Source organism: Cyphomyrmex costatus, unplaced genomic scaffold (assembly GCF_001594065.2).
Source record: "Cyphomyrmex costatus isolate MS0001 unplaced genomic scaffold, Ccosl1.0 scaffold296, whole genome shotgun sequence".
Classification (NCBI taxonomy): domain Eukaryota; kingdom Metazoa; phylum Arthropoda; class Insecta; order Hymenoptera; family Formicidae; genus Cyphomyrmex; species Cyphomyrmex costatus.
In genome coordinates, this window is record NW_017277082.1 from 75,770 (window position 1) to 97,720 (window position 21,951).

General features: G+C 31.2%; 4 protein-coding genes across 6 annotated transcripts; 1 reads left to right on the plus strand and 3 right to left on the minus strand.

Moving 5' to 3' along the window:
- Nucleotides 1-293: 293 nt before the first annotated feature.
- 128up (GTP-binding protein 128up) lies at nucleotides 294-3,655 on the minus strand. The gene is made up of 8 exons (XM_018541595.1): nucleotides 3,496-3,655; nucleotides 3,241-3,406; nucleotides 2,843-2,973; nucleotides 2,001-2,240; nucleotides 947-1,115; nucleotides 729-858; nucleotides 527-649; nucleotides 294-453 (listed from the first exon to the last, which is right to left on the minus strand). The coding sequence occupies exons 1-8, from the start codon at nucleotides 3,535-3,537 to the stop codon at nucleotides 351-353; spliced, it is 1,104 nt and encodes a 367-aa protein (XP_018397097.1). The 5' UTR covers nucleotides 3,538-3,655; the 3' UTR covers nucleotides 294-350.
- A 756-nt stretch (nucleotides 3,656-4,411) lies between these two features.
- On the plus strand, nucleotides 4,412-9,881 carry TM9SF2 (transmembrane 9 superfamily protein member 2). 2 transcript variants are annotated; one of them, XM_018541589.1, is made up of 15 exons: nucleotides 4,412-4,783; nucleotides 5,319-5,386; nucleotides 5,517-5,610; nucleotides 5,697-5,832; nucleotides 6,408-6,529; nucleotides 6,614-6,737; nucleotides 6,841-6,980; nucleotides 7,095-7,271; nucleotides 7,865-8,021; nucleotides 8,217-8,394; nucleotides 8,515-8,674; nucleotides 8,742-8,893; nucleotides 8,953-9,064; nucleotides 9,150-9,321; nucleotides 9,417-9,881. In XM_018541589.1, exons 1-15 carry the CDS (start codon nucleotides 4,661-4,663, stop codon nucleotides 9,482-9,484), a joined length of 1,983 nt encoding a protein of 660 aa, XP_018397091.1. In that variant the 5' UTR covers nucleotides 4,412-4,660; the 3' UTR covers nucleotides 9,485-9,881. The 2 variants fall into 2 exon arrangements, with proteins under 2 accessions (XP_018397091.1, XP_018397092.1); XM_018541590.1 differs by having other exon boundaries at nucleotides 7,877-8,021.
- A 1,669-nt stretch (nucleotides 9,882-11,550) lies between these two features.
- Acn (apoptotic chromatin condensation inducer acinus) lies at nucleotides 11,551-16,049 on the minus strand. Of its 2 annotated transcripts, none has more exons than XM_018541594.1 (9): nucleotides 15,904-16,049; nucleotides 13,769-15,182; nucleotides 13,455-13,539; nucleotides 13,253-13,363; nucleotides 12,967-13,165; nucleotides 12,639-12,847; nucleotides 12,340-12,561; nucleotides 12,004-12,264; nucleotides 11,551-11,779 (listed from the first exon to the last, which is right to left on the minus strand). In XM_018541594.1, the coding sequence occupies exons 2-9, from the start codon at nucleotides 15,178-15,180 to the stop codon at nucleotides 11,660-11,662; spliced, it is 2,619 nt and encodes an 872-aa protein (XP_018397096.1). In that variant the 5' UTR covers nucleotides 15,181-15,182; nucleotides 15,904-16,049; the 3' UTR covers nucleotides 11,551-11,659. The 2 variants fall into 2 exon arrangements, with proteins under 2 accessions (XP_018397096.1, XP_018397095.1); XM_018541593.1 differs by having other exon boundaries at nucleotides 12,961-13,165.
- A 1,404-nt stretch (nucleotides 16,050-17,453) lies between these two features.
- LOC108775297 (probable kinetochore protein nuf2) lies at nucleotides 17,454-21,515 on the minus strand. The gene is made up of 9 exons (XM_018541611.1): nucleotides 21,480-21,515; nucleotides 20,107-20,275; nucleotides 19,850-19,991; nucleotides 19,149-19,357; nucleotides 18,851-18,997; nucleotides 18,513-18,748; nucleotides 18,242-18,421; nucleotides 17,563-17,725; nucleotides 17,454-17,496 (listed from the first exon to the last, which is right to left on the minus strand). Exons 2-9 carry the CDS (start codon nucleotides 20,260-20,262, stop codon nucleotides 17,461-17,463), a joined length of 1,269 nt encoding a protein of 422 aa, XP_018397113.1. The 5' UTR covers nucleotides 20,263-20,275; nucleotides 21,480-21,515; the 3' UTR covers nucleotides 17,454-17,460.
- Between the last annotated feature and the right edge of the window lie 436 nt (nucleotides 21,516-21,951).

The following is a 21,951-nucleotide window of genomic DNA, read 5'->3' on the forward strand; positions in this document are numbered from 1 at the left end:
CTCTCTCTCTCTCTCTCTCTCTCTCTCTCTCTCTCTCTTTCTCTCACATTCGTTTTAAATGACATTTTAAATGACAGATAAAGTATAGATCCGATTATTATTTTATACACAATTTCACATATGAAACTAAATACTTACAATGTTGCAAAAATTTAAACAGTTTTTCGTCATTTATGCTGCACTTACGCATCTTCTCATCGAATACCGATTTAAATTATATATTATGTAATATTATGTGTATAATATATATCCATAATAATTAATTCAAATGATCTTTCTAAATATATCATTAATTTCATTAGTTAAGTTTATTTGTGCTACCAAGAAACGATTGTGCAAGACAAACAATATCACACTTTTTTCACAATTTGCACAACATCCTCGTCACAAAGAAGATGATCCTTTCCTACCTTCTGGGGTTGATGTTTTACCGATGAGCCCCATACCAACGCGCTGCAACATAATACATGTAAATATTTAGTAAAAAAAATTTTCAAAAACTAATGATAAAGTATAAAAAACGTACTATTTAAATTCTTTTGCGATTGATCTATGAAGCTTGTTACAAAAATCTTCAACGGTGCGTTTTTCGGTGTTTAATACTACGGGTGCGTTATAGTCTGGAAGTTGTCCTTTCGGCTTCGTGTAACTATGTTAAAAATTAAAATTATATTATTTTAATAGAATTCTTAAATCAGTTCATATGACGAAATAAATTGTAAACTTACATTCTAACAAGTTGTAGATAATCCCACATTTTCTCTAATAAGTCATCAAAATTCCATCTGTGATGGGCTGAGATCGGCACACAATGTGGAATTTTATAAATAATATCTAGTTCTTCTATGCTTATTTGATCTATAAGAAAATTCTCCATTTTTATCGGTATTTCTTATTATATAATATTTATAAATATACTTGTGTTTATCAGATTACACACAATTACCTATTTTATTTAAAAGATAAATACAAGGAAGATAAACACGATTCCCTTCTATAACGTCGATCAAATCGTCCGAGGTAGCATCGTACCTTAATGTAATGTCCGCATTACTAATTTTGTATTCTGATAAGATCATTTTTACTGTATCAAAATCTAATTCAGATTGTGGACACTGAAACACATAAACGCAATAATCTTTATCAATATTTGATGATGTATATATTTACTATTAATGTTAATCGGATGATGCGTGATTCCAAACAAGAGCAATCGACTTACAGTTGATGGATTCTGGGTTCAATTCCGAAATCTCATTCTGTATATATCTCGTTTTACAAGAGGTGAATTGAAAAATTGAAGTTTTATAAGTAGAGGAATATGAGATAAATCGTAACTTCCGTTTCGGAATTTCTTAGTATCACGAATTTTTGTATCGGATTTTTTTTTGAAATTTTGAACCCGCGGCGGGGGTTTTTCCGATTGCTAATTACAAATCAGAGCATCTATCATGGAATAAGTCGGAAGGAATGGATTCATCGATCGAATCATAACGCAAAGAGTTAATTATAAATTACTGTAATTATTAATCAATTATTTAAAAATAAATAAATAATAAAATAGACAGAATAAGAGTCAGAAAGAGAAAGAATCGAAAATTATTACGCGAAGTTAGTCAATAAAATAAGTTTAATACAAATGTGCACTAAACAAAACAATATCCGATGATTACACGTTTTGACTATACTTTTGCGATTTATGTTATTGCGTGGATTAACTAAAACAATCTCTAATATATCCAGAAATTCTTGTCATGCGCTTGTTCAACCACATGTGAACAATGCTCATGTGGTTGACCAATGTTGGAAGTAACTTATTGAGATCCATAAATAGATTATTGTTATTAATAATTGTGATCCGAAGAAAGCTCAAAACATAAGCCAGAACTTGTTCCATTGATTAATTTTGCGCAATAATCTCTCCATCTAACTTCTATGTCCATTTTATTATTTATTTATTTAAATCGTTAGGAGTCCATTATTACAAATCGTTTTCTCACCATTGTTTGTAAATTAATACCACCCTTATCCTTCTTTTTAAAGGTTATATTTGGTGGCTGTTTATTCAATCGCAGACCAAAACCTTCCAGTTCGTGCTCAATTAGTCGCTTGTGTCCGAGTGGTTTGAGCACATCCAAAACAATGAAAATTAAGCTGCATGTTCGTGCCACGGCAATGACTTGTCGTCCACGTCCCTTACCATCCTTTGCGCCTTCTATAATACCTGGAAGATCTAACAGCTGCAAGATGCATTCTGTTATAATCTTACTTGATTTTATTGTCATATGTACAATCAACTTCAAATTCCAACTTAAACTGAGAAATATTGATAAACATTAAATTTCTATTACCTTGGTTATTAGCAGGATGGGGCACTCAAAACAAAACACTGGAATATCTTAAAAATTAAACATGATAGAGAAAATATATTTCAGATAAAAGGGTAACAAATAATGATAAAAATATTTTTCAAATGAAATTGATTTTTCAAGATCACATAGAAGTCACCTTTACTTTTTAAAATATAAAAACCTTGACTTTCTGTTAGTGTTAATATAATACTATCCTTAATACTTTCTGTATAGAATAATTTAAAAAATCACTTTATGTAAAAAAAAACTATATTATTCCATTTAAAAAAGTGGAGATGACTTCTATGTGACCTTGACAAATCAATTCTTTTTACATAATTTGATCATTATTTATTTCCCTTTGAATCATATAACTTTTATCTAAAACATTTTTCCTACCGTGTTTCATTTTCAAGATATTCCATTGTTTGATTTAGAGGTGCCCCACACTATACAAAATAAATAACTATAATTCACTATTGTAGATTTACCTGTATTTTTGCACCTTTATATTTTATGCAACCAGGGACAGTTGTGAGTGTTGTGAACTCATATTCGGCTACTTCGGAGTACACGCCAGCAAGTGTACTTAATAATGTAGATTTTCCCACAGAAGGAAAACCTATAAATTTTTTTAATTATTGTACAAATCATGTGTAAAAACACATATGTAAAAACATAGAATATAATATACAGAGCCTAGCAAAAGAGAGTGCACCACATTTTTAAACCACAGGCACAATGCAAGAGAATAGCAATAGCAATAGAAATAACAATTTCAGTCTATCAGAAACTAGATGTGTATCCAATTTCTATAGTTCAAACTATGTAGAATTATAAGACAGCTACGATAAAGTATAAGATTTTGATGTGATCGAAAGAGACGCACCGACGAAGCCAATACGAGCATCACCAGTCTTGGCGACCTCGAAACCTTGCTCACCACCTCCACCACCACCCTTCGGGGTGATTAGTTCACGTCTGAGCTTGGCTAATTTGGCCTTCAGTAAGCCCAAGTGCCCAGAAGTTGCTTTGTTCTTCTGAGTACGGGCCATCTGGAAGAGGAAATCGCCGTGAGCGATAATGCTGCAAAAGGTTATCGTGGATCGCGAATTATATCACAATGCAATATGATAGAAATTACCTCGGCCTCGATTGAGGCGATTTTTTCTAAGATCGTGCTCATTTTTTGATCTGCTCAAAATAATGTCCAACGAATCGTTCGGTCGAGATTTCCTATCACATTATTAAAAAAGCAGCAAAGCAATCCGGTGTTCCGGTATACCACACACTACACAGTCGCACGTGCATATGTAATTTCATATAGGAAGGGGTTAGAGGAAATACAGGGAAAACTTCTCTCTCCCCATACGGCACAGAAAACATAAACAAAAGAGAAGTGTAAGCTCCGTGATGAGCAATGACGACTGATGAGCGATGGAAACGGAGAACAATCGTCAAAGAGCCTGACAGAGAACTAAATCCTAATATCCTATATGTATATAACAAATCACATTTGAGACATTTGGTCACGTGATCAATGTGATTGGTCAATTCTTTCTTTATCCAGATTTTAAACCGATCTCTAGCATCATGGACACAGGACTTAACAATACTGAATGAAAGTGCGACGTAGTAAATGAAATTAATTTTACAAAGTGAAAATTAACATCTAAAAATAATGTTAAAAATAATTTATAATATAATATGTAAGGTCTGAACCAGGATTCCACAAAAAATTGATATAACTTGTTTTTAAAATAGAAAATATAGAATAAATTCGAAAAACTCATTTAAAAAAATGATACTCTAAGTAATATTTATTTTTTTCATTAAAAATATATATTTTAAATACAATCAATTCCTGAGACGAGAACATTTCGACTCACTTTGGAACATTAGTCTTTTTTTTAATCGCATGTCCTTTCGCGAATCGGCGCGAAGTTTAAAAATGGAATTTCTATTTGTTTGCTCTCGCACGACAGGATGGGAAACGCGAACAGCGCGCTGGAGAGGGACGAGTGATTATTAGTCACCAAGATACTCCGATACTCGTTGTCGCGACCGCGCATAGTCGCGCACTTTATGACGTGTCATGGCAGCCCTCGAGATGTGATACGCGTTTGGCTCGCGACAACGTTTCGCGCAATTCCACGCAACGAGATATAAAAAGAGACCCGCGAAGACGTGCGCGGTGCGCGGCGTATGATGCGATCGGGTGCTTTTATGTAGAATACGTTTCACGGGAGAAACACGAGCGGTACGACAGACGTTTATAGAGAGACCCGGTGATTGTGACGGCGACGGCGATGAGAACGACAACGGCGATTTTCTACACGCTGTGCGCGTTTCACGGCGTTGTGGCGTTTTACTTGCCTGGTCTGGCGCCCGTGAATTATTGCAGAGCCGGCGAGATTACATCAACCTGCAAGGTACTTATATGTATAGTGCGAGAAATTGGAAAGGTGATTAGTCGTTCAATCGTCGATTGGTTATGCTCGACGAGATGTCGATTACGTCATAAATTCACGCTTTATACGTTTCATTTTTTGACAACTGAATTGTACATTTCTGTCTTAGTTTGGAAGTCCAATTTACTCTACGTATAAATACGCTGCTACGTATATTGTACGAACATGACACAATGTCATTTTGCCGTTTCTTTATCTGTGTACTATTCACATGTATATTGATTTTATACGATATATAATTTTAAGTGATTTTTATATAAATTTTATAAAAATTGTATGTGACATACACACATACAAGCACGCATGCATGTGCATACACAATACTAGTTATTACTTTTCTTTTATGGTGTAATAAACTTGTACACTTATGTATATTATCATGTATCTTATCATGTTATTATCAAGCAAGATTGTATAGTTTGATGATATTTTTAAATCTTAGAAACTATAATATTGTTAGTTATATCGGTAACAAAACTTTATAACTCTGTTTTAGTCGGATATCAAACTATATGTGAATCGTTTAAACACTGAGAAATATGTCATACCTTACGAATACAAGTAGTAAGTAATATTATATTCAGTTTTTTTAATTATATTTTTTGTGTATTATATTATATATTACTTTATTATAATATAGTACTTACATAACTTTCGTAACAATTTTTTTAATTATTCTATTTCTATAATTTAGTTTTGACTTTTGTACGGTAGACGATGGACAGTCTCCAGTTGAAAACTTAGGACAGGTTGTTTTTGGAGAACGCATACGTCCTTCTCCTTATAAGGTAGATGTACAAATTCAAGTCCATTATTTATTTAACAACTTAAATTCTAAAAACAAGAAAAATTAAAATTAATATTTTATTTATAGTTGGATTTCTTGAATGATGTCAAATGTGCTACTGTTTGCACAAAATTTTACCCATCAGGAGATGAAAGTTCAGAGAAAAAGTTACAGTTATTAAGAGAAGCAATAGCTGTCAATTATCAACATCATTGGATAGTTGGTAAAGTATCAAATGCATCAATTGATTAAAAATAATGAAATGTATTGTAATGTCTTTTTAAATATATTTTATTCCAATAATCTTCTAATATTTTATTAATAGTATATTTTAATAGGATATTGTAATTTCAATACTGTAAGTCTAATTTATATAAATTTATATATAAAAATTGAAGAAAAAATGTAATTTAAAAATTTGAACAATCTAAGTGACAATTATAATAAACAAATATGATCTAAATATACCATTATCGCAAATATATTTTAACAGGTAAAGAGTTTATAAGAACAAAAGTGTATTTAGTATAACTTAGAAATAAATTTTGAAGTTATATTATACTGTTATGTTACTGTGAAATATAAAAATATATTTGTGCTATAATAACAAATTAATTGGTTTAATTATCATATAATTGGATTTATTTTACTATTTATATTATATATGGTGAATTAGTTAAATTTTTATAAACAAATTATTGCTTGAAAAGTTTAATTTTGCAATTACACAACTTTTCAATACTGTTAAAATAACTTTGACTTATTAATGGTTCTATTAGTGTATTCTGCTTTTATTAGATAATATGCCAGTAACGTGGTGTTATCAGTTAGAAGATGAACGACAATATTGTAGCACTGGCTTCCCTATGGGCTGTTATTCAAAAGAATCCAGATCTCAGCAAGATACTTGTACTATACATGTAAGGAGAAATTATCAGATTATATTTCAAAATTATGAAAATATAAATTTATCTAATAATCTGTCTCTTTATATATACTCCTAGGGTCCATACAACAAACCAAAAACTTACTATTTATTTAATCACGTGAATCTTACTATAACTTATCACAGTGGTGGTTCGGAGGAATGGGGATCTTCCTTTAAAGAAAACGGTGGTCGTATCATATGTAAGTACTTAAAATTTATTTTTGCTAGTGTTTAATAATCACAAATAAATTAATAAATTATCAGTAATATTAAATAATAATTGTACAAATGTGATTTTAATAGCTGTAAAAGTAGTACCTCACAGTATTAAGCATACTGGCCAAATTGATTGTGAAAGTCAAATACCATTAGAGATACCATCCAGTGACCAGCCATCTGCACAGACGTTCCAAGTGATATATACATATTCTGTTAAATTTGTAGTAAGTCATTGCGAATGTACAATAATAAATCGATTTTAATGATAATTAGTAAAATTTAATCATTTGTTGTATTTATTATCTTGAAATTTATTATTATACTTATTATTATTCCAGAAAAATAACACGATTAAATGGTCATCTAGGTGGGATTACATTTTAGAATCGATGCCACATTCGAATATTCAGTGGTTCAGTATTCTTAACTCGCTGATAATCGTTCTATTCCTTTCTGGGATGGTAGCTATGATAATGCTTCGTACTCTGCACAAAGACATTGCACGATATAACCAGGTACCTATATACATTATTCATTTGTGTTACAATTTAATAGCTGCATGTCATTCATTTTCTGTGGTTGAGTTCTAAAATTAACTGTCAGTATTGAAAATCTGAATCACATAATGTAAACTACTTTTTATAATGTTAGCAGTGAATTTTGGAACACAGCTTGTATTATATATATTTTCTATATCTATTTTCTTTTAAGATAAATGTATAACTGATAAGTATATGGATTATTATCAACATTTCCGATAATTTCCGAATTAACAACTGAACCAAGTAATAAAAAATAACTGTTTATATCTTTTTTTATTCAATTATGACGAATCCAAAATTGCCTTTATATTATTAAAAGATTTAATAGTTTTAAAATATTAAGTTGCTGTTAATTAACGTATTTTTTGGAAACTAAAAAAAAACTAACTTAAGTATTAACCTTTTATTTAAAAAATGCTTTGAATAATTAATTGAAAAATTAATTTGCAAGCGCAAAATCAGGCTTTTGTAAAATAATATGTTTCATGAAAAGGTGAAGGTAACCAAATGTTTTCTTCACTTTTACAAAATTGTGATACCCGTTTGTCTGTGTTGCGATAACGCAGGCCTACTTCCAGATAGAATCAGGAGAAGATGCACAAGAGGAATTTGGATGGAAATTGGTACACGGCGATGTATTCCGCCCTCCACGTAAAGGGATGTTGCTTTCAGTTTTGCTAGGATCCGGTATTCAAGTATTCTTCATGACACTGGTTACACTAGGTAAAAAATTCTCTCTCTCTCCTTCTTTCTTTCTCTTCCACTTTCTCATCAGATTTATTAGATTAAACTTGATATTACCATTTATTTGAGATTAATTAAACTTAAACATTAAAAATTCATTAAATGTTCTTTTATTTTGAACAATAAGTTATAAATGTTATTTTAAATTTTAATATTAACAACTCAATGCTACAGCATTCGCTTGTCTGGGTTTCCTTTCGCCTGCTAATAGAGGTGCACTAATGACTTGTGCGATGGTGTTATACGTTTGTCTGGGAACCACCGCAGGATACGCGGCCGCTCGAATATATAAAAGTTTTGGGGGAGAGAAATGGAAGTCCAACGTGTTACTTACATCTATGCTTAGTCCTGGGTAAGACTTATTATTTTCTAAGATAGTCAATTCTATTCTGTAAAAAATAATTAGTTTTTAAGAGTGTTATTTATATTTGACGTAAATATGCGATATAAAAATTTATTTCATTTTTGACAGAATTGTATTCAGTTTATTCTTCATAATGAATCTGATATTTTGGGTAAATGGAAGTTCGGCCGCAGTACCTTTTAGCACTTTAATCGCGCTTCTGGCACTGTGGTTTGGAGTGTCTGTACCGTTAACATTTATTGGTGCTTACTTTGGTTTCAAAAAAAGGGTAATTATAAATTAATATTATTTTACTACACTCTATGTGTTTTTAAATAATTGAAATGATGCTATAGGCTTTAGAGCACCCGGTACGAACAAATCAAATTCCCCGGCAAATACCAGAGCAGAATTTTTACACACAACCAATACCTGGAGTCATCATGGGTGGTGTTCTGCCATTCGGTTGCATATTTATTCAATTATTCTTCATACTTAATTCTCTTTGGTAAGTATTGCATATTAATATTCTTATTAATAAACATTCTTATGAGTAATTTTTACTAGGTCAAGTCAAGTGTATTACATGTTCGGATTTCTCTTCTTGGTCTTTCTTATACTTGTCATCACGTGTTCCGAAACGACAATTTTGCTCTGTTATTTCCATCTTTGCGCCGAGGTAAATACAGGCTTTACAGAAAATTATACTTGTATATTTTTTGTGTATATATTAAACATTGTGATATTAATAAATTTCTTTATAGGATTATCACTGGTGGTGGCGCAGCTTTCTTACATCTGGCTTTACTGCTGTCTATTTGTTAATCTATTGTATACATTTCTTCGTCACTAAGTTAGAAATTGAAGGTGCCACCTCCACGTTCCTGTATTTTGGATATACGTTCATTATGGTTTACTTATTCTTCCTTTTGACAGGTGAGTAATCATTACGTGTTTAGCTTAAATTTTTTTTAAATGCCACATACACAGTTAACATTAACGTTTAAAAAATAAAATTCATTTTCTTTCAGGTTCCATTGGTTTCTTTGCCTGTTTTTGGTTTGTGCGCAAGATTTATAGTGTTGTGAAGGTTGATTAAATAAAACTGATGAAGAACAATGCTTGTATGATGAATGTAGTATGAGTGAAACAGATCGCAATGAGAATGAGCGATAATCGATAATGTGTAAACCCGCGTTAAAAAGATAAAGGAGAAAAATCTGTACGATAATAATAAGCAAATAATAGCGCATCTTCACGTCGTTATTGTTGAGATACATCGTTACAAGTATCATCATACATAATAAATAGTTTATTTTATTAACGCGAAAAAGGTTTACAGTTTCCGAAGAATGAATGTCGATATCGTTATCGACTATCTGACATTCTTCAAAAAGTATTTTCTCGAATAAGCGTCTAACATACATAATACATATTAAACGATGTATGTTTTAGATGTCTGCGAAAATCTGCATTAGTGTCTTGTTTTATTTTTTCCTTTACTCTTAAAATGCTTCACTTTCTTCGCAAAAGCATCATGTGGCATGTAACCATGATATGTTTCAGATTTAATTTTTAATATGTCACATGTAATCGATTCTGATTAGATTAATCATTGTTTATTCGTTTATTTATTATTGGCATTATTGTGAAAGAAATTTTTAATAAAACAGAAGATATTAAACATGCATACGTGTGCATAATAATAAAAGTACAATTCCAATCTAATTGCTAAACGCACGTGTCATCCAGTTTTTTAAATTATAAATTACATACATAAGTAATAAAAATGTACAAAATGAGAACTAATTTGACTATTAAAAAATTTTATGTCATTCACTATCAAATAAAATAATCGTAATCGTGACATGTGAATAGTTAATACTTATATGCACATATTCCGTACTCGAATTTTGTAAACTAAAGTACCTACAATGTTAGCGTTGCGCTAATGTTATTATTGATATAAATAAAACAATCAAATAATATGCGCGTATTTGCAATAAATTTAAATGATCGTATTCTACGCATTTTGCGCGATATTACTTTAGTTTACTAATTTATTAAATGCAGTTCTATGATTGTACAGCAAATTAAATAACGACAATAACATAGGCGATTATTTATTTTAAGCATAAATGTATTTACTCATCAATGCTCTCAATTTTTCGTCATAGGTGAGTAACAAATTTTCCAATAGGTGTATTATAAAAAAAAAAAGCGATAAATGTACCTATGTATACACTTACACAAAAGCGTAGCGTGTTTTTATCATTTTTATGATTTATTAATAATTTTACATGTCACTCCACGAAATATTGGTTATATTTACAGACATGTCTTCATCCTGTCCTAGTTTATATTTATGGTTAACACTGACGCGACGCTTCCTGATGTAGTCACTATCAAAGTCAAATGGTTGACAATTGTTGAGCTCGACGCAACCAAGGCAGACCTCGAAAAGTATTTAATTCAGAGACAAAGTTCGTCTTCCATCCATCGGTAATGTCCAACAATAACGTCTTCATAGAAATACTTCTGCGTTTTGGGCGACAATGTTTTCCATCCAAACCATGTCATACGATTTCATTTTTTCATTCAATCGTACTTGTGTCAAGAGTTCGATTCGTAAAAAAAAGAGAAAACAAGAAAAAAAGAGTGAAGAAACGAACGATATTCTCATGAATGCCAAGTCTATTCCACATTCATTGTGTCTTGTCTATTTTCTTCAAAGAGGTTCCCACGTTGTAAAGTTATTCCGTGGATGCTGCGTTTCAACATGACATAGAGAGTGAATTGGTATTTTCTGCCATGAACGGTTGACGTAAATACAGAACCACTATCACGTCTAGTTATTGGCTCTCTGTAGGATAAATAAATGTTGACCTGTAAGAAGTATGGTTTAATTCTGATATTCGAGGAAAGGGAACGAGGAATTGAAAGGATATTTAATAGCCATGCATTAAATACTATCTGAAATTAAATTTACGGAAAGTAGAGAGATCAGAGAGATCAAAAAGATAATACCATAAAAGGAAATCAAAAAAAGAAAATAGATCAGACTATGAACCAATATCGAAAGTTTCAGATATTCTTGAACGATTCCAAAAAAATGTGTTTCTAATAAAACAATATAGATTAATAACAAGAAAAAAAATTGCAGATTAAAAAAACTGAGTGAAGTGGAATAAAGGAAAATTAAATTCAGGACAAAGGGGGGGATCAGGAGAAGGGAGGAATACATTTAATGTTGCTGATGATATACGCTGATCTCTTATTTTCTCGGACTACGTCGACGTCGGCCGTCCCTATTTCTATCGGCACGTCTCATCTCTTCTAATCTGCGCGCGTGTTCCGCCATATGTTGTCGTCGCATCTCCTCCTTCACGACTATCTACAATATTTCCACATAAAAACATTTATTACTAATTTACTTATTTGTTTTACACACGCACACACATACACACACACAAAAACTGTACATTAATATCGGACGCATACATACGTACAAATTTTCTAACTAATTTTTCATATTAAGTATCTAAACCTAATTCTATTCAATATTGTTTCAAGAGGATGTAATAGTATACAGCTTTTGCTTGCTCTAAATTCACCTACCTGTTCATTCGTAAGCGGCAACCAATATATGCAAGGTGTCGCCTTTGTCTTCCTAAAGAGATCATCCAAAAGCTTTGCCGGTGGCGGATCATCCTCTTTCTTCTTGAATTTGCGAGCCGGTGCCGATAAATGTGCGTCCAATATAGGGCTGCGACTCCTCACTCGTCGTTTTTTATCATGCTCCTTCTTTTCACGCTCTTTCTCCCTAATATGTTGCTGGCCGTCCTCTTTACCTAAATCCCACTCCCTCACCACGGTCACCTAAAACGTAGATATATCTCATTAAGGTGATCGAAAATATTCAAATGGTCTATAAGAAAACACGCAGATTTTTACTTTAGTATTAGTCTTTTCATCACGACTCCAATCTTGTTGCCACAAATCCGACGTGAGTGGCTCAGTTTTGCGAGCAACCGGTTGTTCCTTGGACAATTCCCGAGCAGTCTCCATATCCTCCTTCGTAGCATATTCTACATGGAGCTTTTTTGGATTAGACATAGGCCAAGAAATCCCGTGAAGTGCCTGCCTTGTCTCAAAAGCCTGATCCTCATTAGAATACTATAATATTAATATAATCGTGAAACTCAAGACTCAAATTTTGTAAAATATAATATTGTAAATTTATATAATCGTACTTCAACAATGCATTTAGACTTAATCCGATCCATCCAGAATCCGTTCTCTACGATGGTGCCAGTACGTGAGAGAAGTTCTTTGATCTGATTTAGTGTGAAAGGGCGAACAAGATTCTTGATCAAAAGGATATTGGTAGGTTTAGATGTTGGTGGACTTGGCGATTTTATGTGCGGTATTTCCTTCACTATTGATATCTTTCGCCTTGTCACTATATTAGAAATAATAAGAATATCGTAAAAGATATGAAAGAGGAATTACAAGATTATTTAATAATTACATAAAAAGGTATTCGTTTTAAATAATCTAATAGATTATATGTACATTTACCGATGTGATTATCTACTTTTCCATTGCCCTTTTTAGCAGCGCCATTTTTTTGCAAGTTTTCATCTGTTGCCTTATCATATGTAATATCATTAGAATTGTGCCGTTTATCGTTATTTCTATGTCGATCTCTGTCCTCATCATCGTCTTTTGAAAGACGAACTTCGTTGATAGATAATGGCTTTGCACCTGGCACCAATGCCTATCACATCATTATTTTATGAATTTTGATGTTCAAGAATTAAATGATACATATACATTATATATCTATGTGTAAATAGAATAAAACCTTAAGCGAATCGGTAGAGATAGAAAACGAGGGTGCGGTATCCGTAGAAAGTGCGGTTCCCCATCGACGTTTCCTCGGCACACATTTTGGTTCTTGTTCATTACCATTTTCCTAAAAGACACATTATTCGAATATAATGCAAAATGAAAAAATATAAATATCCTTCTAATTCTAGCAGAGAATATATTATGTATTCCTATACCTTATTTTGACTACTGGACTCATTGATGCTTGCATCAGCATCGTCTCTTTTTGTTTCATTCTTTTCAGATAATATTCTTGTTGAGCTGAAAATATATAAAAATATAATTAAATTATTCAATCTTAGATATTTTTATTATTAATTTTATTTTAATTCACTATACATTTTAAAATAACTGAATCACTTTGCAAATATAACTGATATATTAAAAATCTTCAATAACGTGTGTATATATATATATATATATATTTTTCTTTTACAAACAAAACCTTATCAAAAAAAGATATTCATTGCACAAGAACATTTATACTTACAATGATCTTTTCAAGTTGACTTTAACAGGCTTGTGAGTGATCACCTGTGTGTTAGCTGGTGTAGACTGTTCTAATTTTTCAGTTGGATTTTTTTCCAATTTATTTTCAACAGTTTCACTGTGCTCGTCGATCTCTATTTTTTCTATATTATTTGAATGAGAATTTGTTCTTTCCGGCGACACTGATTGTTGTTTATCATTTTCTTGCAAATATTCTGTACTTGGCTTTCTCTTTTGCTGCTCTTCTTCTTCCTCCTCCACATAAGATTCAGAGATCTTCCTGTCAATAGGTTCATCTTCAGAATCAGGTGTATCTGAATTAGACGAATCTCTATATTTGTTTCGATGTTTTCTACGAATCGCATGTGACGACGTTCGATCACTACTTGTTCTACTTCTTTTAGAACACATTTCGTCATTTGAATCAGATGATGAGTCTACCGGACGATTCGTTTTTGCTTTATCCTCCTCCCCCTCCTCCTCCTCCTCTTCCTCCTCATCATCACTATTCATATCTTTTCGAACATTTTTCATATTTTCCACATTAGTCTCTTTGACAAATGTCTCCGTTGGCTTTTCACTGATGTTTTCCACAGGCTTATCTTCCTTAACGATGATAGTGGTGACAATTTCCTCACTGTTTGCGCTCGGAGCTGGTACTGGAGACGATGTCATGCTACCCGGCTTACCAGGTTCGATATCAACTATTTGGGCAGTGCAATTTGCCTCATTTGATTCGCCATGCTGATCTATGTTTGGTTTATCATCAGACAACAAGTTGGCTGAAGTGGTTTCAGGCAGGATCTCCTTGCTATCACTTACCTCTTCGTTGGAGTCCTGACCTGGGTATGAAGAGGAGGGATCGTTCGGCTGTTCAGTGCTACTGAGCGTTCTTGTACAAGAAACCAGTTGCTCATCCGCCGAGTCAGCCTCCTCTGCAACGCCCTCACCACTTTCTTGCCACTTGCTACTTGACTTGACGCTTTTCCTACTCGATGGTGGTGCATCTAATGATGGTTCTGATGTGTTGCGCTGCCTGCATAATTTCAGCTTCTGTATCTCACCAGGTGATGCATCCGCTCTAGCTACTTTCCACACCGAGCCACCATTGTCCTCTTCGTCTTCAGGTGAATCCACCTTTATGTCTACATCAGTAGAAGAAACTTTTTCCTCTTGCTTATTTACGGGTATTTGCTCTAATTCCTTGCTCTGCAGACGCGTTTGTACACTTGTCTCTTTTTCAATCTCCTTAAGTTGAATGGCACTTTTAGCCACATCCTCGATAAAAGGGTCTTGCTCAGATGAAGTAGAAGGTGATCTCTTGCCACGCCTACGCGTTGACTTTCTTGTTGGTTTCTCAACTTTCTTCTCTGGAGATCCCTTCGTTTTGTTTCTTTCACTCTTACGTCTCATACCTAAGTAATAACACAAAAAACTATTATATAACATAATTTAATAACTATAATTTATATATAATAGAGATAATTTAACTAAAACAAGAATTAAAGAAAACACTAGTCATACATATATTTAACTCGTATATTCATGTATTAAAAATCGTATAATATAACTATAAAATATTAATAAAAAAAATGTTAAAAGTTACGTCAATATTTTTTTATACATACTTTATCAGTGTAGCTTTTGTTATTATTAGATTATATATTTGTTCATACGCACATACATACGCGTGCGCGCGCGCGTGTATGTATGTATGATCCATCAGTATTCGTTACTTCTTATTATATGCTAAATATAGAATGTCATTGCACATGATAGGTAAAGTTTTGTGTTTTCTCATCCGTCAAAGCGTCAAACATACGCACACATACGCACATGCTTACACACATTCATATCCTTATACATACTGCCTCCATATTTATTTCACGCAACGCGATCTAATGTCGATTGACAGAGAAATACGATCGAGTCGATGGATCGCCGTCCTTCGACTCTCCGCAAATCGGTACTCACTCACAATCTCACGATCAATTGCCGCCGGGTCCCCGACGAATTCAACGATCGATTTAACACATATTCCGATTTGTGGTTATAATGCGAATTCGCGCGCGCAAGTCACTCTTAGCGATAGCTGTGGTTGCGGTAACAGCGTAAACGATGTCGAAGGTTACTCACTCGACTAAGCTGCGCTGCGTCCTTATATCCGATTAAACGCCTAGTTTCCTCTGATTGTCTCGATAAGACATAAATGACGAATTCTCGACAAGAAACGGCGATCTCGACAACGCTGTTAGACAGTTTCCCTCGTTCGTTCGTGCGGGAGCCACCGTATACACTGTAACCATACACACAAGATAACAGTGATGCCAAATTCTATTCAATGGCTTTACATCGTGCACTTGATACGCGTACTAACTGGTTACTTTCTATTAAATTATCTTAATTTCAGCGATATATGTAAATGTATACACAATAAACGTATTTAGTTAAACATTTTGATGAGTATTGTATCAATTTTATACATCATTCTTTAAATACATTGCTGAAATTAAGATAATTTAATAGAAAGTAACTAGTTAGTACGCGTATCAAGTGCACGAAGTAAACCAGGCCAATATACATCGAGAATCGATCCTTTTTCACATTCAAAAATCGAATTGCCAGTCGATTCTGTGAAATTCGATTCATTGGGTGTTACTAGATACTTTGACTGTCAGCCAATCATGACATTCATTCAATGGTACTAAAAATGGCTGTCTAATAGACGATTGGTGGATTTCATAGTTCGTCTGCAAACGATGCCATTTTTAGTGCTTTTCTTAGTAGTAGTTTTGCGATACTGACTTAAGCCAGTTGCGCTTCTCTGATATCTAGGACTCTATGCAAACGATGCCATTTTTAGTGCTTTTCTTAGTAGTAGTTTTGCGATACTGACTTAAGCCAGTTGCGCTTCTCTGATATTTAGGACTAGAAGGCATCAAGGCACTGCTAGGCATCGCATCGGCCCAATGTGAGTGGTTGTGCAATCGGGAATGTAGGCAAACGGAATTCTCCTAAATGTGTAGTATTTGCAATGGGAATTGGGATATAATGTCGACCATAGATGCAGTACACAGAAGAGAGTTCCGTATTCTCTCTCACACACGTAAAGAACAAATTTTTGTTCTACACAATCGTTTTCTGAATAAAAATGAAAAATAAAAAAATAGCTAATTTTTATTTTTTACAAAGTCGTCTGTACCGATTAAACTATAATCTTTGTATAACAATTACTTTTTTCCTCTTTTAATCCGTGATATATTCAATAATAAAAAACCTTAAAATCACTTTCAAAAAATATTTCGTAAGGAAAATTTTAAGTTTTTACATTACAGGAAGTCAAAATTTTAGCATACTTTTTTTCTGATGTAATAAGCCTCAATTTGAGATAAAGTTTCCTTATTTCGTATTTTTTTTAAAATGATTAAAATGAGAAAAATAATAACCATTTAAAAGTTGATTACAAGCTTAAAATCTTTTTTTTATTAAAATTTTGTTAATTTTTACGAAGTTGCAACTGCCTGTATTTTACCTATATTTTAAAAAAATTAAATGTTCCTAAATTTTTGTGTTTATTATATATAAAATATTTCTTTAAAACATACATAAATTATATTTTATCTTAAAATTTGTATTGATATTTTATATTACAATCTAAAACAAAAAAAAATAAGAGCAAACATTATTCCACAATTATTCTTCTCCCCAAGCTTTCCGTAATTCAAGTTCCTGAAACAGATTATATATAATGTAGTTTATATTATTATATATATATATAATCATCAAATAACTCACATTAGCAATTTCATTATTATAACTTTCTTGACAACTGTTGATAAAAGTTGTAGTTTCTTCCTCTCTTTTTTTAATATCTGCTTGTAATTTATTCTTTTCCAAACATTTTTCATTCCAGCAATTTTGAGCTTTATCTAATTTAGTTTTTTCTATCTTTTTTTCACTACAAAAATCATTGAATTTTAATTATTTAATTTAATATTTTTTTTACCAAAGAGTATAATAAATTAAAAAATTATAAAAAATACATTAAATTATAAAGAATACATATATTACATTGGATAAATATTGCGAAGAATATTACTACGTCGTCGACCCGTCGTCAGGTCTATCGATATACGCAAATTCTCGAAAGTGCTTTGACATGCTTATATTTCTTTAATAGATTCTCGATTAATAACTTTTCCAGGCGTTTAAGGTAGGTTTCCACTACAATACCTTACTGATGAGTTCAGTAGTGGAAGCCGGGACGAAACGCCAAAATTACGTGATATTCTTCGCAATATATTAAAATAAATTGAAGATTTTTAAGAATTCATTGGCTCGTAGCCCTAGAGCTCTTTATTAGTTTTAAATTTATTGAGCCATACTATATATAAAAACATATTTAAAAAAATTATATGTAAAAAAATAAACCTCTAAAGTATTTTAATTTAAAAAAATATATATATAATATTACCTCAATAATTGGCTATACAGATTGCACAGTGAAGCATCTGCCTCATTGTATGTTTGTAATTCATCCTTTTCAGTATCTACTTTATCTTTATGCATTGCTAATTTAGTCTTTGATTCATTCCATATATTAATTGATGAATCAATTTCTTTTATAATATTGTTTCTTTTTATTTTCTTGTTTCTATATCAAAAATGATTAAAAAAATATAATATATACCCTTATTAATAACTGTCTGAAAATATAAAATTTAGAATATAAATAAAAAAAATACTTTTGTTCTTTATATACATCTGCTAATGTATGAAAGTCGTCACTTATTTTTTGGACAAAATTTAACTTTTCTTCAATTAGTTTTATGGACTGTTTCTTTTCCTGAATAGCTTCTTGCATTATACTACGTTCTTCTTCTTTTAACTTATGTTGTTTTTCAATTTCGTCTAAACGAGATTGATACTCTCTCGGTGAATGTACAACTTCTGACTGTACTTCAGTTATCATCTTGGACAGCTAAAAATTATAGTATACATCATGAAATTTATTAATTTTATTATACAGAAATAAAAGTGTTACAATTATTTTAAAACTCAAGATTCATATAAAAATATTTACTTTTCCCGCTGTCGTCTTAACAGAACCACAAAGTTCCTTAGCTTTTTGATTTTCTTTATCAACGTTACTCTTCATTATTTCAAATTCAATCTCGTTTTTATTGATTTTCTCCGTTATTGACTGTATATGTTCTATGTCATTTTCTAACTAAAAATATATTCAATCTTAATATATATTTATTGTTTAATATTTATCGAAATGTATAATATATTTAATATTTGTCTTCTTACTACAGATTTGAAAAGTCAATTAAAACCTAATATATATAGGTACTTCATAACTATTAATATTTTTTAACCTTTTCTATCATGGATAATTGCTTTGCTTTGTGCATAACTTTATTATTAATAGATTCTGAAATATGAGTCTTTCTTTCTTTCAAATCTTCTAGTAGTTTAGATATAGTCTGAATTTGATCCATCCTGTCATTACATCCTGATTTTTTATGTATTGTGTACAATACAAAGTTAGATAGAAATTTTGCTTGTTTTCTAAGTCGCTTTTGTCCTATAAAATTCGTTTATAATATGAGTATTATTCAGGGATTGATAATGAATAATGACATTACTTTTATTGTTACTTTTTATAATATAACAATTTGATAATGACGTTGCAATTTTTGTCTTATGAACAAACTAAAAACTAATGTTAGGAAAAAATTACTTTTAAAAAGTAAATTGTTACTATCATGGATTGTTTATTGAAAGAAATAACCCATTACTTGTAATAAGTTAAAGTAATGAGTTGATACATTATAAATAAATTATCTTTTAAAATAAATAACACGTAATAGTGACAAGTTACTTTTGAAAAATGATTTTCATAATCTTAGCTTTTAGTTAATTATTGTTACTGTCATAAATGTTATTACCAAATTGTTATTCTAGAAAGTAATAAATAATAATAAAAAAAAATTACAGTTTCTATCCCTGGTAATATTGCGCTATTAATATAGTAGTTCTCTTATAAAAGATTTTAAAGTAAGATGTTTATATGTACCTGGACTAGTAATATCAGTAAGACACAAATCATGTAAAAATATCTTATCAGATATCTGTGCCACAACTACATATAAATTTATAAGATTTATAACATCAGAATCTTCATAATAAGTCATAGCTCCAAGTTGTTCTGGAATTGGCTGCAAAATTTCATTATAAGATACATAAAAACAAAAAAATTGATATCTTATTCTTTAATTATGTTTAGATTGTATAGTGATGACTAATACATATGTAAAAGATTTGAAATTTTACCTGATCAATCAAGTTCATATTGATACCAAAACGTGTTAAAAATGTTGTTAATAAATTCACAGCATAATCTTCTGTTGGATTTTTTAGATCTTTAATAGTCGATGGTAATGCAGCATCCAATAAAGTACGATGAATTTTTTCAATAGATACATCCATGATGAGTGATCAACTGTTTGCAAATTGATTAATTTTAGGAAAAAAATAACAAGATAATCAGTATAATATGGATAAAATATAAAAGTAATGCAAAACATCATATATATATGTTCTTTATTAATTACAATAGATTTACCTAAAAAGAAATTGCTTTTTCAGTGTCAAACTTCTAAATATTTTCAAAAAGGTAATTATTTAGGATCACTTCCTCACAGTTCAAATTTTAATAAAAGTATACTTATTTTTTACGGTTTTACTCAAAACGAAAAGAATTGATAGAAAAAAGAGGCAATCTGCCTCATGAAATAAGTTATTAAGCATTGAAGTTTGAAACTTTAGAGGTTAAGATATTTGTCATATTAACTTGATACAGTGTTACGTATACATACTTCAACATCAATTAATTTTTAAAAATAATAAATAATTTTTGCTTTATAAAAAAAATGCTTTATCTCGCCCGCGTGTCTTAAAAGTATAAAAATAATATGGCTCTGTAATAATAAATATTAATAACAAGGACTATAAGCCAAAACAATATTTTGAAATTACAATATTTGTAGGACTGTTGGTATTCAAACATAAGTAAATAAAGGCCTAATGACGGTCAAGCAGGATTTTGGTTGCTAAAGTAATGTGTGAATTTTATTTACTACGTATGTATAAGTCACTCAATCGCGTGCCGATATTTTGATCTCCTTCCAGCTTTATCAATTTTTCTGCTTTAATTACACAAACTCATCACTTTGAAAAACAAAAATTTTATTGCTTTAAAAACTGAAAAATAATATACGAAAATTTGTGTTTTTAAAGCAGAGGATTTGTTTAGGAACAAAGAATAGCTTGTCATTTAAAATTATAATACCTTTTTAATTTTTGTATATGAATCAAAAAGTTTAAACCTAACATTTCTTATTAAAATAAACGCTGTGACATAAACAACGACGTTGCTGTCATCTAAATTCCTGTAAATTTTTTAATATATTACAAATGTTTCATGATGTATTATTTAATTCGGTAATTAAAATTAAAATTTTTGAATTTTTAGTCAGTATGACAGATATCTTAAATTCTAAAGTCTCGAACTTTAATGCTAAATAACTTGTTTCATACTGAGTGAAAAAAACGTATCAAATGAGTATCTTTTTATTAAAATTTGAGCTGAGAAAGTAATTCTAAATAATTACCTAAAAAAATTAATGCGAACATGATTTACTTACGTTCTTTTTTCTCTCTTTTTTCTTTCACCTTTTTTTTACGTTTTCTACGATCGTTTATGACTTGAAAAAAAAAACACAAAATCTTCTTCTCGACTCTTCAATATTATTAAAATAATAATTGTAAAATGCGATTATGCGATATCTCACAACGTTACGCTTCGTAACACTTCATAACGTTAAAAATTTGAATCCGCGTTCTAGTGGCACAATCTAGTGGCTTATAGCGTTTTCTCTTGGCTGCAACAGTGTAGGGTGATTGCACCAGTTCATCTTTTTTTCTTTTCCCTTCTCCTGGAGAGAAAAGAATGAAAGATGAACTAGTGCAAAAGTTCAGCTGAGTGTTGCACTGGTGCAATCAAGAGAAAACGCTATTAGATCACTGACGAGATACTATAGAGACGCTCCGCACTATGGAATGTGGAAATTGCGTAAGTCCGGATCCTTCAGGCCGGGTTCACACCTTGACGGAAAA

Excerpts from the sequence above, each read along its gene's own strand:
- 128up (XM_018541595.1), bottom strand. The coding sequence starts at position 3,537 with ATGAGCACGATCTTAGAAAAAATCGCCTCAATCGAGGCCGAG. Across the intron at positions 859-946 it reads TTATCTTTTAAATAAAATAG|ATCAAATAAGCATAGAAGAA; the intron begins GTAATTGTGTGT and ends ATTTTCTTATAG. Across the intron at positions 650-728 it reads TATCTACAACTTGTTAGAAT|TTACACGAAGCCGAAAGGAC; the intron begins GTAAGTTTACAA and ends TTTTTAACATAG.
- TM9SF2 (XM_018541589.1), top strand. The coding sequence starts at position 4,661 with ATGAGAACGACAACGGCGATTTTCTACACGCTGTGCGCGTTTCACGGC. Across the intron at positions 9,065-9,149 it reads ATTTCCATCTTTGCGCCGAG|GATTATCACTGGTGGTGGCG; the intron begins GTAAATACAGGC and ends ATTTCTTTATAG. Across the intron at positions 9,322-9,416 it reads CTTATTCTTCCTTTTGACAG|GTTCCATTGGTTTCTTTGCC; the intron begins GTGAGTAATCAT and ends ATTTTCTTTCAG.
- Acn (XM_018541593.1), bottom strand. The coding sequence starts at position 15,180 with ATGAGACGTAAGAGTGAAAGAAACAAAACGAAGGGATCTCCAGAGAAG. Across the intron at positions 13,166-13,252 it reads TCTCTACCGATTCGCTTAAG|GCATTGGTGCCAGGTGCAAA; the intron begins GTTTTATTCTAT and ends ATGATGTGATAG. Across the intron at positions 12,265-12,339 it reads ATGAAAAGACTAATACTAAA|GTGACCGTGGTGAGGGAGTG; the intron begins GTAAAAATCTGC and ends TCTACGTTTTAG.
- LOC108775297 (XM_018541611.1), bottom strand. The coding sequence starts at position 20,262 with ATGGATGTATCTATTGAAAAAATTCATCGTACTTTATTGGATGCTGCA. Across the intron at positions 18,422-18,512 it reads GATGTATATAAAGAACAAAA|AAACAAGAAAATAAAAAGAA; the intron begins GTATTTTTTTTA and ends TTTTTGATATAG. Across the intron at positions 17,726-18,241 it reads CTGTATAGCCAATTATTGAG|TGAAAAAAAGATAGAAAAAA; the intron begins GTAATATTATAT and ends TGATTTTTGTAG.